At 52.4% G+C, this 16,972-nt stretch overlaps 2 protein-coding genes across 2 annotated transcripts; one reads left to right on the top strand and one right to left on the bottom strand.

Annotated features, from left to right (window-relative positions):
* The first annotated feature begins 945 nt into the window (after window positions 1–945).
* DNAJC17 (DnaJ heat shock protein family (Hsp40) member C17) lies at window positions 946–16,181 on the top strand. Its single transcript, XM_065635649.1, has 11 exons — window positions 946–1,059; window positions 2,625–2,694; window positions 3,857–3,915; window positions 5,374–5,461; window positions 5,763–5,845; window positions 6,298–6,394; window positions 7,112–7,161; window positions 7,688–7,765; window positions 8,395–8,475; window positions 9,202–9,330; window positions 15,996–16,181. The coding sequence occupies exons 1-11, from the start codon at window positions 982–984 to the stop codon at window positions 16,116–16,118; spliced, it is 936 nt and encodes a 311-aa protein (XP_065491721.1). The 5' UTR covers window positions 946–981; the 3' UTR covers window positions 16,119–16,181.
* Window positions 13,237–13,767, bottom strand: C5H15orf62 (chromosome 5 C15orf62 homolog). The gene has a single exon (XM_065635648.1). The coding sequence runs from the start codon at window positions 13,765–13,767 to the stop codon at window positions 13,237–13,239; it is 531 nt and encodes a 176-aa protein (XP_065491720.1).
* Window positions 16,182–16,972: the final 791 nt, after the last annotated feature.

Here is a 16,972-nt window from a genome sequence, read left to right as displayed (position 1 = left end):
CTGGTGATGTTTTATGAGAATGTGGGCATTTCAATTACTGCCTGTATTTTATCAGCGCTGCTGTGAGTGCTGCCAAGCCTCCCTGGGAACAGACACGACTTTCAGCCGTATCACGCGGCTGGATTTGGAAGCCCCTCTCAAAGGTCCCTCTTGCTGGATTCACATTTCTGGGTTCTTCTTGTTCATCTCTCGCTTCCTGCTCGTTAAGATAAATGACATGAAGGCTCTCGGTCTCCAGCCCCTGGGACAGAACTGCTGGAATACTGAAACAAAGGTTGGTGGAAAAAACTCCTTCCCCTGTATCTTGGGTTAAATGGACAGATGATTCTGCGGTGTTCCCTCCTTGTTTACACCTGCAGAAAAAACGAAGCTGTCCTAAATGAAGAGACAGATACACGAGGAGGGTGGGAGGGCTTTTCCCAGGCGCTGTGCCGTGGGCTGAGCAGCGCCGGTGCTGGGTTAGCCCTGGGCTCCATGACCATAAAGCCATTTCCACCCGAAATGATTCCATTATTGGGTATTTAGGATATCTCGCAGCAGCCCCGGCCGGGCCCTGCTGCGGCCTCTCAGGACCCGGCTGCCCGAGGCGCACAGCCGCCTCCCCGCGCCCGGAGCGCCCTAACGTTTGCTCCGGAGCGTCTGTTCTCACACCGACACGAACCTGGACAAAAACACCCCAAAACCGCGCCGAGCGGAACCCCCCGCTTCCGGGCACCGCTCTGGCCGCGGCGGCGCAGAGCCCGACGGGAGTTGTAGTCCCTCGGCCGCCCGGCGCCGCTTGCGGCTGCCGCCAGAAAACTACATCTCCCAGCAAACACCGCGCCGCGCTGTGCCCGCTGGGAGCGGCCCCGGCGGCGGGAAGCGCGGTGCATCATGGTACTTGTAGTCCAGCCGCCGGCGCTACAGCCGGGGCGGCGGCGGGTGGACACTCCATTTCCCGGCAGGCAGCGCGGCAGGGCCGGGGCGCCGGGCAGGGCCGGCATGGCGGTCGACAAGGATGTGCTGGAGCTGGACCTGTACGGCCTGCTGGGCATCGGCGAGAAGGCGTCGGAGAAAGAGGTGAGGGCCGGGGGGAGGTCGGACCGGGGTCCCCTCTCTCTCCCCTCCCCTCCCCTCCCCGGGCGCCTCCGCGCCCGCCTTCCCCTCAGGCCCGGGCAGGAGGCGGCTGGGCCGCGGCTCCGTGTTTGCTGCTCCCTGGATACTGAGCTGAGCGATCGTTTCTCTCGCTGTGTTTGTTTATGTCCCTGCAGAGGGAAAGCTCCTCCTGCGCTTACCAAAAATCCTGTTGTTAGAGGGTGGTCTGGGTACTGTAGGTTCCCATAAGTCATCCTGTTCATTTTGCGGGTTTGGAATGACATGTTTCCATTTATTCTTTAACTTAATTGGTAAGTCAATGCTAAGCAAGGACTTGAGAACCTGAGCAGGGAAGGTGACCTTTTCAAGGGAAGTAATGCTTTGGGGTAAGCTATAAGTAACTGAACAGGGTTCAACTTGACAGGAAGACTTTGCATTTCCTCCTTAGGCTTTCTGTTTGTTGGGTTTGGGTTTTGTTTTTTCCTTTTCAGCAATAAAGAGCAGCAGCAGTACAACAGGGTAAAGCTCGGCAGCTGCAGTCTGGGCCTAACCGGTAAATATGTCTCAGGCGGCCTGGAAATCCCATGTGCACGAAGCACAAAATGGGAACAAGCCCAATGCAACACACAGGATTGAAAGAGATGAAAGATTTTGGGTCACCTCAGCCTCACTGCTGAGCTTGCCACCGGGGGAAAAGGAGGAGAAAATGACAAACTGGGATGTTAAGATGTGACTTCCCAGCACTGTGCCCACCAGGTGGTGCTGGGACACTGCTTGTTCCCCTCATTTTGGCAGCAGCACAGCAGTTTTTCTTCCTTTTCTTTCTTGCATGGTTTCCTCAACAAAGGGAACTCGGGTTGTTAGAAGTGACATAGCCCAGAAAGTTGTCAATGTTTCTGTGAAGTGTAGAAGAGGTTAAGCAGTCTTTGGTGAAAATTTCTTCACCTTGCCAAACTCAGTTGCTGTGTAGTAAATGGTACTTTCTCTGTGCTGAACTTCCAGCTGCAAAGGGCATGTTATCCCTCTGCCCGAAAGCTCCTGGGTGAGCCAGCCTTGTGGCGATGCTGAGGTGTGACGGCTGTAGCACAGCACGCCCAGAAGCCAAACCTCTGGCTTGGAGCAGCTTCGGCTCGTTCCAAACGTGGCTCCTGCCCTGCGGAGCATCCTGGGCTCTGATGCTCATCCCTGCAGCACAGTGTGGCTGAAAAGGGCGGGTCGCTGTGCTGAGAGTGAAACGGAGCTTTTCAGAGTCCCTGCTGTCAGTCGGTGTGAGGGACTGTCAGCTGTCAGCACTCCAGAAATGGCCCCTATGTTCTGTCGGGCTTGGGGAAGATCCAGTCGTGCACAGGAATGTGGGTTTAACCAAAACCACCTACTTACGGTAGGGAGGGGTCTTTTAAGCTAGGCAAAACTAACAACGAAGAAGTCCTCTGAATAGTCATTTTTTGTTTCTGCAGTGTTGGTGCTTTGTTTTTGTTTTTTTCCCAAGCTGCTTTTCTCTGCACAGCCTAAGCAGCACCAAGCAGTAATGCCCGGTTGTGGTCTTGCAGGTGAAGAAGGCGTACCGGCAGAAGGCCCTGACATGTCACCCCGACAAGAACCCGGACAACCCCCGAGCAGGTGAGATGAGGCTGTGCAGACACAAACAACTCTGTGTTTGCTTTCACACGTGCAGGCTCCTGGCAGTGGCTCCGCTTAACTTCAGGGCTGTATGCCCGTAATTAGGGAAAGTGTATGTCATGGGACGGATCCACATGCAGGACTAAGGCCTATTTTCATCACTGTTAGAAAGCTCTGGGGTTTAGGGTTGAATGCACACGTGTTGGGTTTAGAAACACCCATGTTAAGTCAGTGCTGAAATTTTATTTGCGCCTGTCAGAATCTTCCCACGTGGCAGTTGAATCCCAGACTTTTGGCCATGCTGTCCCCAGTGTTTACTGGCTGGTCGCCGTTTTAATTCATACCTCTCAACAGTCAAAGCTCCAATAGCAAATTTACAAGTCATATTATGTATGGATAATGGTGCTTTTTGTCTGTTAGAGACGAGGCCCTGACCCTGCAGAGCTCAGTGTACCTGCCCTGTTCGCACTGGCTCTGCAGCTGCTCCGGTTCGGTTCTGTAGCTCCAGGGAGTGCTGGACAGCAGTGGGAACTAGGAGGAAATTAAAAATAAGCATCGTACTGTATCTTGCATTTTCCAGTTTGATAGGCTACAGTCTAAGACTGAAAATTTATAACTGTAGTTCAGAGAAGATTTTTCCACCAGGAAAAAAAAAAAAAAGGTTTCAGCAGCAATGAGAGGAAAACTGGGGGCTTTGGCATGTGCAGAAGGTCGAGAAATGATTTGAAGCGTGTGGGGAGGCCTCTGGCTGGAATGCGTAACCTTCCAGGAAGAGAGTCAGTAATACTGATGTAAAATGCAAAGTTTGAATCTCGGGCTGAGAAGCTACTGGCCTGCGAAGGAGAATTTGTCTGGAACAGTGTGTTTCAGGCCGAGTGATACGTTTCTGTAGACGGGTTCTCCTGAATTCACGTTTTCAGGATTTCTGTTCAAATGGAATTATCTCAGTTTTTATTTCTTAATTTACGCTGAAGCTGATGTAACAAACGTCCTTTGGGCTGAGGTGATCCTGGCTGTGGGTCGCCTTGCAAGTGCTTTGGAAAGATTATTCTTCTCTCTGCTGTTCCGCAGGTCTCTTCCATAAGGGATTGTGTTTGGTGGCTCATCCCCAGGCCGCTAGCCTGGTTCTCTGCATCTCACCCTTTTTTCTTGTAATCCCCAGCGGAAGTTTTCCACCAGCTGTCTCAGGCCTTGGCCGTGCTGACAGACGCAGCAGCGAGGGTGAGGATGCTCGGCCCTGGGCGCTGGGGGGCTGGGGGGGTCACTCTGCAAACCTGCTGGAGGATTGCTGGAAATTCACTTCCTCCTGTCCCGTTCTCTTCTGTGACTGAGCCTTCCCGAACGCAAGTCTGATCTGTTATTCCCTGTAGCTGTCCGTGAGATCAAACAGTAGGTACCAGATAGGAACTCGGACAAATGTTATTTTTCTGAATCGAATTGCTGGGAGTAGCTCTGTCCATGTGCTGTGAGGGTGAGATACTGTCTTTAATAACGTGTTAGACAGGGACATATCCCGTTTTAAAAAAATAAATAAGCACCACTGCTTTGGGGGTACATTAAATTCCCATGGCAACGGTGCATTTGGTGTTCCCTTGAAGTCAAGGTCTGACAAATAATATCTCAAAGCGTTTCGTCCATGGTGCACAGGAGACTTGTAAACAGAAGAGCTGAATCACGGTGGCGATCTCTGTCCTGCTGCCAGAGCCTCGCAGGCTGCGGCCGGGGCTCCCCGTGCTGCGAGGAACGCAGGCCTGAAAGTGATCTGGACATGGGAGGGAAAAGAATAAAAACAAAATAAAAATGAGCAGATAAATCTAGCCAGTTAAACTCAGGAGTGAAGGCATGTTAAAGTTTCTGATGGTAGGCTTTAAAAACGTGAAATAACTCTCCTCAAACACTGGCAAAGCTTGTAATCTCCCCTCCAAGAGGCAATTAAACTTTTGGCATCCAAGAACTTTTTGGCTTCTACATTTTAAAAAGAAAAAAGCGTTCAGCAAACCCTTCCCATGGAGGGACAATAATGGCTTTTCTAGTTCATACAACACGAGCCGTGCCTCCCTGCACAACTGTTCTGCAGGTAATGTTTCGGCATGTGTGCTGCTCTGTGTGTTACACAGAAATGTTCTGAGTAGGTTGATGAGCAGATTATGAACTGGTTTGAACAGGTGCCAGTGAAAATCCCCATTTTCCCCAGTTCGTAAGTCTCTGTAGCGCTGAGTGTTATTGCTGCTGAAGAGTGCTGATGCTCTTTGATCTGATATGTTCATGTGAGTCACACATCTGTCTTGTGAATAAATCTTTCATATAAAATACAACTTTTTAGTTGTAAAACTTGGCTGTAAACCAAAGCTGGTCTGTTAGCAGTACCCCTGAAGCTACTTTTGACGTGTTGAGGAAACCAAAATAGTCCCCCGGCTCTGCAGGTGGGTCAGAGTTTCTCTCCGGTACACTTTGCACTTCCTTGCCCTTTCGGGCTCCATCTGGAGATCTTTGGGCCTCGTGTTTTCAGGATACTTGTGTTAACTTCCAACACTTTTAGGAGGAATGCTAGCAAGAGGCAGAAGACATTTCACCTCTGCTTAAGGTGTTTCAGTATCTGATCTTGCTTTTATTCACTGCTTTCTATTTTATGTCTTCTGCTTTACGTGGTTTCTCACTGTTGTGTCGGTTCTTTGGCAGGCGGCGTATGACAGAGTGAGGAAGGCGAAGCAGCAAGCTGCAGAAAGGACACGGAAACTTGATGAGAAGCGAAAGAAAGTAAAGCTTGGTAATAAAATCAAAGCTTCATTTTCTCTTGGCTTGAAGTCTTCATCAGCTGGGTGTTTTCAGTTCTTCAGTCGGAATGCACTCCTGATTAATCTGCCATCCATTTGTGAAGATAGGGGCTGTGGTGGCTGTTGGAGTTGCTGATACAGCGATGTGCCTGGGCAGGGGCAGGTGGCGGAGCTATCAGGGCTCTGCTTTGAAACTGGGGTATGTGTAGCCAAGTTTGTGATCCACCTCTGGTGAGCTGCATCGGCAGCGAAGATTCTCTTTGGATGGTTTTAATTTTGTTTCTTTCTCTGCAGACCTTGAAGCCAGAGAACGAGAAGCCCAGACCCATGAGAGTGAAGAGGAGGAGACCAGGATAACGAGATCATTAGAACAAGAAGTAATGATAAATTCTTATGTTTCTCCGCTTCTTTTGAGAAGAACTGCTGAAGGTCTTTACGATCGTAATGAAAACCATGGGAGGAGATGTAGCAAATCTCTGTATAGCAGTCCTGCTTTTTGCATTAATGGGCTCTACGAAAGAGAGGCTTGTAGAAGGGACCTTGTAGTGGTCTGGCAAATATGTCAGTCTCGGGATTTTATTTTTTACCTGCCCCTTTGCACAGCAGCCATTAACAACAGCTAATTGGTGACGTGCTGGCTGACAGGGACTGTGTCACTCAAAACGCGGGGGGTCTGGTTATATGAGTGCTGGAGCTGGCGCAGGGGAGCTGGCAGGACGGTTGCCCAGGGATGGGTGTGAGACAAAAGCCCCTTGGCAGCGTTCAGCTGGTGTGAACCAGCTGTGGAGCGGTGCCCTCACGTACCCGTGCTGTCCTACCTCTGCTGCAGATCATACGGCTGCGGGAAGAAGGCTCCCGGCAGCTTGAGGAGCAGCAGAGACTCATTCGGGAGCAGATCCGGCTTGAAAGAGAGCAGCACGGCCAAGGTGAGAGCAGAGGAAATCGGAGCCCTCAGCCAAACGCCGAGCGCTGGGACTGTGGCTCCCTGTGCGCGGAGCTGGCGCACAGCCGCAGCATGCTGACTTGTCACCCTGCCCTGTATAGGATCCTACTTGGCACCTTTTTCAAGGATAAGTCAGAAAACTAGTGTTTCTGGGGTTGCTTGCTTGGTTGTGGCATGCTGCTCGTTAAGACATGGTTGGTGCTCCTTTTCAATAAATATCCTAAAGCCCTGAATCTGAATGGTGTGGTGTGGAGCCCCACAGTAACGCTGGAGGGAGCTTCAGGTCCTGTGCATCTGTCACGATTAAAGCAGTCAGTGCTGCAGACTCGAAATAGGGAATGATTCAAGTCTGCGAAAAATAATAGTTGTCGGTGGGTGCCTAATTCTGTATCCACGTGGAAGCTCTCAGTACTGACCACCCAAAAGAGACTCGGTGTGGAGAAGAAAGTTGTGTTTAGCCTATGGTTGCTGAGACTTTACTCTCTGAAACTTGGTTCTCTGGTGTTCCTCGGGTGTACACAGACTTCAGCGCAGGTTTGTGCAGAGACCAGCAACAAATCTGTCAGGAAATGAGCCACACACTGAACCGGCAAGCATCTGCGCTGTGTGCTGCCATGCAGCAACAGCTCGTTATCATGTTTGAAGCTGTCTGCCTCTAATTCTTGCAGGCTGTTCATCTGTTTTTCCTTCCTCTCTTTAGGAAGGCAAGAAAGAAGCGGAGTAGAGGGCAAAATAACTCCCAAACTCAAAGTAAGACATTGTTATAAAGCTGGGTTTTGGTGAAAACTGGTAGAACCTCATGCAGCTTTGGAGATGAGGAGGGACACTGCATCGCTGCTGAACTGGCATGTCCCTTCACACCGCAGAGGTGAAGTTCCTCTGTCTAATGTGTACCGTGCATGCAAACAGCTGCTGTCACTGCCTTTAAAATGCCCTTCCTCCCTCATCCTTTTCTCTAGTGTCTGGTCTAGATTTTTGAGCCTGAAATTGAGTTATCTCTGCTCTAACCATGAGGAAACATCTGCTTCTTACCCTGATGTAGCCAGTAGCTTGCTTTGAAGTATTATCTTCTTTATTTCACTGAGCAGCGTCTCTCCCCATTCCCCAAATAATTTGTTCCCTTTGCACATTTTGATGTTGAAATTGCTGTCTTGGCGATGCTGGGAGTGTAGCTGAAAATAGCAAACTTGATTATTGTGCAGGTGGCAGGAGCTGCATTGAGTGCAGCAACGTGTGTTCCAATGGATGAAATTAGCTTGTCGTGTTTGTTTCCCAGCTCCGATGGAAATGCGGGAAAGAAGATGAGACAGGAGGGGGATACTCGAAAGACGTTCTGCTGCGGATCCTACAGAAGGTCCTGTCTGCTCTTTCCCACCACTTGCTCTTTCCCTGCTCCAGTGGTACAAGAAAGGACAGTAAATTCTGGGAAGCTGCATAAAAACTAGAGTGGCTCATTCTTTTTTTTTTTTTTTTTTTTGCCCAGCCAGCACCTCTGTCTGGTTCCCAGGGCCTCCTGCTGAAAGAGCAGCTGCAAACTCTTCCCCCAGTGGCTCATGCCCTGTGTTGTAAGAGTCACCGAGTGGCGGTGTGGTTGTGGTGCGCTTTTGCCTTCGCTCACAGCGCTGTACGTGAGCTGCTGCGGCGGGTTCAGAGACGGGAACAGACGAGCCTTTGATCTGATTAATCCCGGCTTGTGGTCTCTGTTTTCCCTTCACACGAGTGTCTCCTGCAGCTCTGGCTCCGAGCTGAGCAGCCCTCTGGTGCTGGGCTTGCTGGAAGCAAAGTGGAGCTCCCTGCCTCCCCAGAATTATTTCCCAGAGGGACAGAAATTGACAGGTTGGGATCAGTGGAAGCGTCCTACAAGGCAGAACGGGTGGCGACTCAGGCCTTGTGTCTGTGAAAACACATGCTTTCTCTGCGCTCGTTCCACAGATGAACTTCGGAATCTGTAATTAACTTCTCTTTCCTCCTTTGTCTGAACAGTATGGTGACGTGCTCAATTTGTTGATCTCCAGTCGGAAGATGGGGAGTGCAGTGGTGGAATTTGCCACGGTGAAGGCGGCTGTAAGTGTGGGGAGACCCCAGCGGGGTGCGGGGCGGGCAGGGCTGGCACGGCGGTGGCCGGGACACGCTGCCACCTCCTTAAGGCAGTGCAGAGGGGTAATGAGAGGCTGCAGGTGCACGGAGGGAGTGGCAGAGCTGGAGGCACAAACCTGGAGCAGATCACATACTACACAAGCAGGCTGTGCGTGAGAAGGGCTGAGCACAGATGCTGCTTTTGAAAGCAGGCACGGAGCCATTCCATCTGCTCGCTCTCAACTGAATTACCCATTGTGGAGATGGGCTGAATGAGTTCTAGAGGTTCTGTCAGGCATTTGCAGTTTAAAATAAATCTAAATGTCTTGACTCAGTATGAGTTATAACCATTCATGTGGCTGTGGAAACAGAACTCATCAGTTACCTTTCATTTTAGTAGATCCATCAACTTATACTGTACAACCATATTTCTTGCCACCTCTTTTTTCACTCAAATATCCAAATAATCAAAAACCACAGAATTGTTTGTGACCCGTTTATCGAAGTACTGACAGCAATATGTTCTACCTACACTTGAACGCAGACACAAGCCTTACAGGGGGTTTCTGCTGCAGGGCAGCTGCGACACTGTCATTGTGCCCTGCTGGGGCACTGTGGCGCCAGGCGGAGGTGGGAAACCCTTTGTGATTGTTACAGACCTGGGAGAGAGTGGGCTCTGAAGTTCAGGTGGTGATGGAATGTTGTCATTGGCAGGAGATGGCTGTGAAGAACGAAGTCGGCCTGGTCAATAATCCTCTGAAGATCTCCTGGCTGGAGGGGCAGCCCCGGCACAGTCCCAGCACCGGCCTTCCCGACAGCACCAGGCAGCCCAGGACTTCCCAGGTAAGGGCACGCAGGCTGCTGTTATTTAAATCCATTTCTATAGCAACCTAAATTTAACAGTGTGCTTGGCATGTACGGTAAGATACGTTGATTCCCAGCAGAGCTGAAAAGAGCTCTGAATGAAGGGGCTGCCATTCCATGAGCCTTTTTGTGCTGGAGCGGTGGCTTTTTTAAGGACCTTTTGCCTGAGTAGCAGCATACTCAGAACACAAGCGATTTAATGGCTGGATCTTCGCACAATCTCACTCTCTCTCCTTTCCAAGTGAAACCCAAGGATGTTCTTTGCTCAACCCAAACCCTCTAATGCCATTCTTCTAGAGTATTTTTGTGATGTACTTTGTGAGAATTCTCTGGTTGCAACAGACTCCTAGAAGGCTGCTTTAGCGAGGCTTGGTTACTCCCTGCATTCACAAGAGGATGAAGTTTCAGTGCTGAAAGGAAACCTATATTCTCATAGTCTGCAGGAGGGCAGAGCAAGCACTATCAAATTAAATATCCTCGTAGGGACCTCATTGTCTGGTTCGGGTCCCCTTTACCAGTGTGGTTACTTCGAGTGCAAGGTGTTTGTTAGCTCCTGGCTGTTTCCTCTTTATTGCATCAGATAATCCCTCCGAAGCTGTTGCTCTTGAACAGCAAACGTATCCCAGTCACAAAACACACAGAAGGCACTAACATCTAGTGGTTAAAACACAAAAACTAATCTGAAGACGAGCTGCAGCAAGGTGTTGGCTGTCTGTTATTCCCTGCTCCTTGCTGGTTATTTGAGTTCCAGTTCAAACTTCATATGACACTTATTCCCCCTCCTCCTTCCCTGCAGTGTAAAGACCAAAAAGATGTCACTGTGACGAGGACGCCTGCCTCGTGCCCTCAGTCTGTGTCTCGAGCAGCTGTCGCTGTGTTCACTACCCACGTTTTAGCAGCTGCTGAGGTTGTTCAGCGGATCCACTCCTGACTTTTTAAGTACATTATTTCTAGTAGATGCGTTTATATATCAGAACACCTTGTTGTTACCCTAGTTTTGTTTAGGGGTGTGTGTTTTCACTTGGGCTGCACGTTCTTTGCCTGAGCAGCGGTTCCGCAGGAACCTCGGCCAAAGGCAGCCCCAGCGTCCCAACCCGGGGCACCGCACACAGCGCGGGGCCAGCGGGAGTCCTGCACACACAGCACTGTCCCGGAGGTGGCCAGGGTGTTAGAAGGCAAACTGGGGGAAAAAGCAGAATCCGGTCCAGTTTGACTGTCCCTGGCTTTTAGAGAATGAGAACTGGCTCTGAAGAGCTTGTTCGTACCTAAGGGTGCAATCTGAGCTTGGAAGTGGATTCTTGCCTCTGTGGGTTCAAAAGCTCTGGCTTTTGCCCGAGTTTATCTTGGCTTGTGTCCACAGCCAGAGCTCGTTTGTGTGGAAGTGCAGCGTGTGCGGCTCTGGAGGATTATCGTGCTGGAGCAGCATGGGGAGCAGGCTCAGGAGCGAGTGCTGTCGGCGTGGGGAGCTGCTGACTCACTGCTGCCCAGCACAGCCCCGGCACTCCCGAATTAGCCCTCCAAATGCTGAGAAGTTATGGCCCGTGACTTGCATCCTTTCCCCAAAACTGCACTGCTGGTGCTTGTCTGTCCTTTCTGCTGCTTTTCTGTGTAAGCAGCTGCAGTTTCCTTGATTGCATTGCAGTTTTGCTGCCCAGGCCAAGATCTCCAGGCTGCTCTGGTTCCTGCTTTTCCCAGTTCCTACTCCAGACTCTCCCCAAATCCTGCTGTGCTTCCCCGAGGATGCAGTGTCTTAATAGCTTCCAGTCAAGTTATTTGTCCTCAGCTCTTCACGTGCAGGCTATGCAAAATGAGCTCTTGCAGGTGCTGTGTGCCGCTGCCTCAGCCTGCTCCCTGCCTCAGCCTTTCATCCCAGTCTGGCTTCCCAGCCACCAGCTCCCACATTCTTGCTTTCAAGCCGCACTAATCTCTGTCTGATTTAAGCTGCCCTCGCTCCCCTCACTTCCTATTTGCTGCTCCCTCCGGGTCGCTCCTATTTTTGTCTGAATCCGCCCCCGTGTGTGTTCCCGCTCTGTGTGAATCCAGCTCCTTCCCGGCTCTGCCTCAGCGAGCAGCCCGGGAGCTGCGGCGTTCTCATGGAAACGTGCTCGCTGCTGGTCCAGGGCCGCGCAGCCGCACGTCACGGAGCCGCACGCCGGCCGGGCTTTGGGAGCCGTTCCCAGGTGAAGGCAGGGCTGGGCGCTGGGAAGTCCTGCTGTGAGTTGAGACACTTGTCTTCATGGTCTTATTGCCTTGTTTTCTGCCGCAGCAATGGGTGCGCGTTGCCCAGCAGTTCCTGGAGAGCTGCTGCAGCCGCACCGTGAGTTACGCTTGAATTACAAAAGCTGTGGAGTGACCAGTGTGACTCCAGGCTACGTGGGAGCAGTGACTGTTTGGTCGCGGCAGCTCTGAGGGTTCACAGCACACAACAAGCTGTGGAGAGCATGTTTTGCTGTGACAACAGCAGGAAGTGCTCGCTCCTGGGGAGGTTTTCCTCGCACCTTTTGTGGTGGGATCTCCCTGCCAGTGCCATTTGGGGCCATTCGTTCAGCCATACTGAAGTGCTGAGCAAAGCCTGTCTGGCACTCTTGCTGATTTTCTAAGCTCCTTTGAGGTTTCACAGAGTTTGTTTCATTACCTGACTTCACAGCCTGATGCAAATCTGGTAGGTTAAGAGCCATCTGTGCCTTCTCTGAAATGTCTCTCTGCACTTTGCTGTAGCTGCCTTCCAAAGCTTCTGGTTGTCTGGCTGCATGGAGGGTTTATTTTATTTTTTTTTTTAAAGGTTCCTAGTATCTAATTAGCTATGGAAAGGGTAAGGATTGGTGCCCCCCTAGTTTCTGCAGTGTCCTTTGAACAGTTTCCCCTGATGCCGCCTAAAGCATTTTCAGCCTGGCCCTGCCCGCTGTCCAGCTCCGGGAAGGCCTGTTGGCGTCACCCCTGGGCTGTGACCTGGGCTGTGTGCACCCTCCTGGGGATGATAAAGCACCCGCAGCTCCAGCCTCTCCCCGCCCAGAAGAGCCAAACCGCTTCCCCGCCCTCCCGGAAACCTGCAGTGCCGGAGAGGACGGATCCTGGTCGCTGCGGATCAGGGGCCTGCGCTCCTGGTGCTTTTTCTGGCTTGCTACCAAGGAAATGAGACTACAAGACGCTTCCACTCACAGACACATTTATTCTTCCATATCTGTACAGCTGATAGATCAGTGCATGCTTCCGGCAGCAGTAGCCAGAGAAATTTCTTCTCCTGCTAGTAGGATAAATAAACTGCTGCCGCCGGATTACGAGCCTACATGGATGCTTACCTGTTTCCAGGCTGGCAGTGCCAACTGCACTTGAGATGGGGGAAAGAAACCCACCAGAAAAAAAAAAAAAAAGGAACAGCTTTGATTTTTCACGTCCAAACACAGTGGGAGAAGAAACACCAGTTTGTGTCTCTTGCCCCTTGCCATAGCTATGGCTTCGAGGTGCGATGCTGCTGTCTCCGTGCAAGCTGCCTTCTTATCCCCAGACACCGTGTGCCATACCCGTCTGTCCGTGCGCCGCCGTGTCACAGCCACGTCCCCACAATCACAGATCTCTTGCCACACGGTGACATTCTTCCAGGAGGAGGAGACGCGCAGTCACGGGGGGGAGATTCCCGGCGTGGAGAATGGAAACTTGCCCACGAGGTTCCGGCAGCCAGTGCTCCGATGCGAGCACGGAGCACGGGAGCTCTGCTCCGCAGGGCTCCTTGGCAAGGACAGGGACAGGGACAGTCTGTGGTGGGTGAGGTGAGGACAACAGACAGGCCACGCACAACAGGAACGCTGCAGGACCCTTCCTCCCGCTGGGACTGCAGAAACTGGCGGCAGCACTGAGTAAATGTGACGGATTAAGTGATAAATACCTTCAAATGGCGTAATCTCTGGGATTCTGTTTCCTGAGGGTCTGCAGAACATCCTCGAGAAGCGACAGCCCCAAATCCACCTTGAAGGACAGGAAGGGGTCGGCCGGGTCGGGCGGAGCGGTGCCGTTCTGGGCGCCCAGCTCCGCGGCCCCGCAGTCTGTGCCCTGCTCCCTGTGGGACTGAGTTTGGGTGGCTTTGTGGTATTGGTGAGCAGCACTGGAAAAGGAGATGTCGGGGTGAGAATCCGTGCGGTCGATGATGTTGGGGCAGCTGGAACTGTCCAGGTAGAGCCGGGGAGGCTTGGGCGGTGCTTGCACCTTGGCCAGGTTCTGCTCGCTCTGGCATGACAGGTAATCAGACTTGTCCTTCAGATCCCTCAGGCCTTCCCTCTTCTGACACTGGCCCTCACTGTCCAGAGTGTGGCTGTTCTGGTTCAAGATGATGACCTGGTTGCCCAGCTTTTTGTGTCTCCTGAGCGAGAAGCGTCTGAAGAACGTCGTGGACTTGAGGGACCCTCTCCGCCAGGTATCCATGCTGAGGAGAGGCGAGGCAAGGAGAAGGGAACTGCTGGCTCTTCCCAGACGGGTGTTGGACTTCAGTCGCAGGATCGGCAGCAAGTCACGCAGCAGGACCAACCTCTTCCTTCCCTGTGCCCAGAGCTGGAAGGAAAACAGAGAGGCTGGTATTGCAGGAAATGCAAACGCAGCACGGCCCTGTGCGAAGGAGCTGTTGGCCCGTCTTAGATATTAAGGAGTCTCCTTCTTCGGTGGAGGAGGAATGGCGGTGTCTGAGCTTAGGAAATCTGTGCTGCAGACAGGAGCTGGTGAGGAACAGCCAAGGCACCCAGTCACCATGAGAACAGATCTCATCTAGCATCTAGAACAGAAGGGCACGGCGGTGCCATGGTAACCAGCCACCTTCCTGGCGAAGGGCACGGTATAAAAATCTCAGTGGGTGGCTGGGAAGGGAGACGGTGACTCAGTCACGCTGAAGGAAACCAAGGAAATACAGTTGAACGGAAAGCTAAAAAGCAACAAAACACAGACGTAAAAGACAAGAGTTAGGAAAATTGGATGCAAAATAGACTTACGCCGTGGCGGAGCAGCTCCCGAGTCTAACCGGCGGCGAGGAGAAGCTGCTGAAGCGCTCGGAGAACCGTGGCCACCACGATCACCAGCTGGGACACTGGAAGAAACGAGTCCAGGGACAACTCAGCCAGGCTGGACCCGGAATGCTAAAAATCCCCAGCGCCGCCTTCTCTTCATGTGCCTCCTGTCACCGCTTCCCCGGCTGCAGCTCCGTGTGCGGGTGGGTTTGTTTTGAGCCAAGCCCTTGCTGAGTCAGGCACGTCAGAACTGGGTTCTACCCGATTGGTAATTGCCAGGGTTGCGGGGAGGAGGTGTGCGAGCGGCTCGGCTCCAGCCCACGCTCCTGCCGAGGCTCCGGAGCCGGCACCGCCAACAGCCACCCGGCCCGGCCCCCGTCGGGCTCCGTCCCCTCTGCTCTCCCTTCTCCCGCTGGCTCGCAGGGCTCCCGACCAGCCCGGAAATCACCTCTGCTCTGTTTGACATGTAAATCCCCGGTGCGAGGTGGGGATTCAGGTTTGTGCGGTGATTCATGCAGGCTCAGGTAGGCTGTGCCACCCACAGCGCGTACCTGCGGTCAGCGACGGAGCAGCGTGGACCTGCCGCCGAAGGCTGAGACAACCTGCTGCTTTCTCAGACGCTGAAAATGTGCGCTGTGCAGTGCTGAAAGGTTATTTCAGTCACGCAGCTCCTAAAATACCAATTATGGTGTATTAGTCTCTTAATTTCCCTACGTTTCTCATCTCTTGTGGGCTTCTGTAGCCAGACTGCAGCTGGAGGAAGCATTTTTCTGGCACATGATAACAAATTTGCACTTGCCCCATTTTCATGCAGAATCTTATTTAGCTATTCTATTGCCTTTTCATCCCTTCTATTTTCTATTTCAGATGTCCTTAAATCACCACTAAATCTAGTTCCTAGATAGATGAACGTGAGATTTTATTTTTTCATTCACCTTCTGTCAAGATGCTTTTGTTTCTACCTGAATTGTCAAGCAAACGAGCTGGATATTTCCAAGCACTGTGGTGCTCTGAATACATCTGAAATAGTGAGGCCACCTACTAGTGTTAAATGGCTTTTGAAAGCCGAGTGCCAGAGCCAGCCCTTGCCGTGCGCTGGAGCTGTCAGCTGCTGCCCACGTGCATCAGGCACCGCCTGCGATCCGTATAAACTGTGTGTGACAGCCGGTACCACACGGGCTGAAAGGCTCCGGGAGCTCTGGAGAACTGAAACGTTCCTGCATCGCGCTGGGGAACGCACCTGGTGCTTTGCTTTCTGCAGCCGCGTTGTGACTAAACCACAGGAAGGTGTGATTTTATTGTTTTTATGGCGTTAGCCTTTGTAACGGCTGAAGCATGCGCTGGACTTTGTGCAGAGCAGTTTGTCATCGCCGTAACCAGCCTGGTGAGACAAGCCGTGCGTTCCCCTCCGCCCGGTGAGCAGGGCACAGCTCTGCCAGCATGGGGGTCGCTCAGGCTCCGTCTGCGCCCCCGTTGTCCCCTCAGTCACCCTGTGATGCTGTTTTCTGCAGGCCGGGCAGCTTTTGCACCTCCTGCATCTCCCAGCGCTCAGGCCACTCTGACCCCCCTCCCGACTCCGAGTGCATGTTGTGAGTGTGGTTCAGGGGGCTGGGGACATACTGCCCTTGACAATTTGCTCTTGTTTTCCACTTGCAGGCGTCAGTGGTGTCGGAGCGGGACTACGAGAGCCTGGTGATGATGCGGCTGCGGCAGGCGGCCGAGAGGCAGCAGCTCATCGAGCAGCTCCAGCGGGAAGACGAGGCAGAGTCTCACACCTAGCGTGAGCACGGATCCTCCTCCCAGCCTTCCTTCCCAAAGCTGTTTCTTAATTTAAAGTCAATAAACCTCCTTTTTTAAAACTGTTGTAGGAATGTAAACTCCCAGTGAGTGCAGCCCTTGTCCCTTTGCGGAGCGGGGAAAAAACGGCTGCATAAGAGTAAGTGATGAACCTGTGGGTCTGTGCCCGGAGCAGCTGCCCGGTTCCAGGGTGTGGAGGTGCTGTCCAAACACCCACCCTTGGGGCTGCATTAACTCCTGAAGCTTGTTGAGGAGCTGCGGAGCCACAAGGCTTTGGGAACAACTGTTTAAACAACCCACAGAAAGACGCTGGTCTCTTTAGAGAAATGTTTTATTGGCGTTGCCCCTACAGCAGGACTGACACACAGACCCCAACGATCCAGCGTCGCAACTGCTGCTGTTGAGATGACACAGCCCGAACCCGAAATGGGCACAAGGCCTTTCTAGGGCTGTTTTGGGAACGACGTGTTAGGCTCTAATGGAACTTCAGGGGCTGAAAGTCTGACGCTGCTGCTAAGCCCCTTTGGGAGAGAAAGTGGCCGTGCTGCCAGGGGACGGGCTTCTCGCAGAGCACTGCGTGTGTTTAGCAGCTCCCGCGCATGTTTTGGGGATGGGATGATGCCATCAGTGCTGGGCTGCACAGTTTGGGGGCGAGATGGTGGGATTAGTGCTGGGCTGCACATTTTGGGGATGGGATGATGCCATCAGTGCTGGGCTGCACGTTTTGGGGATGGGATGGTGTGACTGGTGCTGGGTTGCATGTTTTGGAGATGGGATGGTGCCATTGGTGCTGGGCTGCACGTTTTGGGGATGGGATGGTGCGACTGGTGCTGGGC

This window comes from Caloenas nicobarica, chromosome 5, assembly GCF_036013445.1.
Source record: "Caloenas nicobarica isolate bCalNic1 chromosome 5, bCalNic1.hap1, whole genome shotgun sequence".
Taxonomy (NCBI): Eukaryota; Metazoa; Chordata; class Aves; order Columbiformes; family Columbidae; genus Caloenas; species Caloenas nicobarica.
Note: the sequence above shows the minus strand (reverse complement) of the source record. Positions and strands in the feature narration are given on the sequence as shown.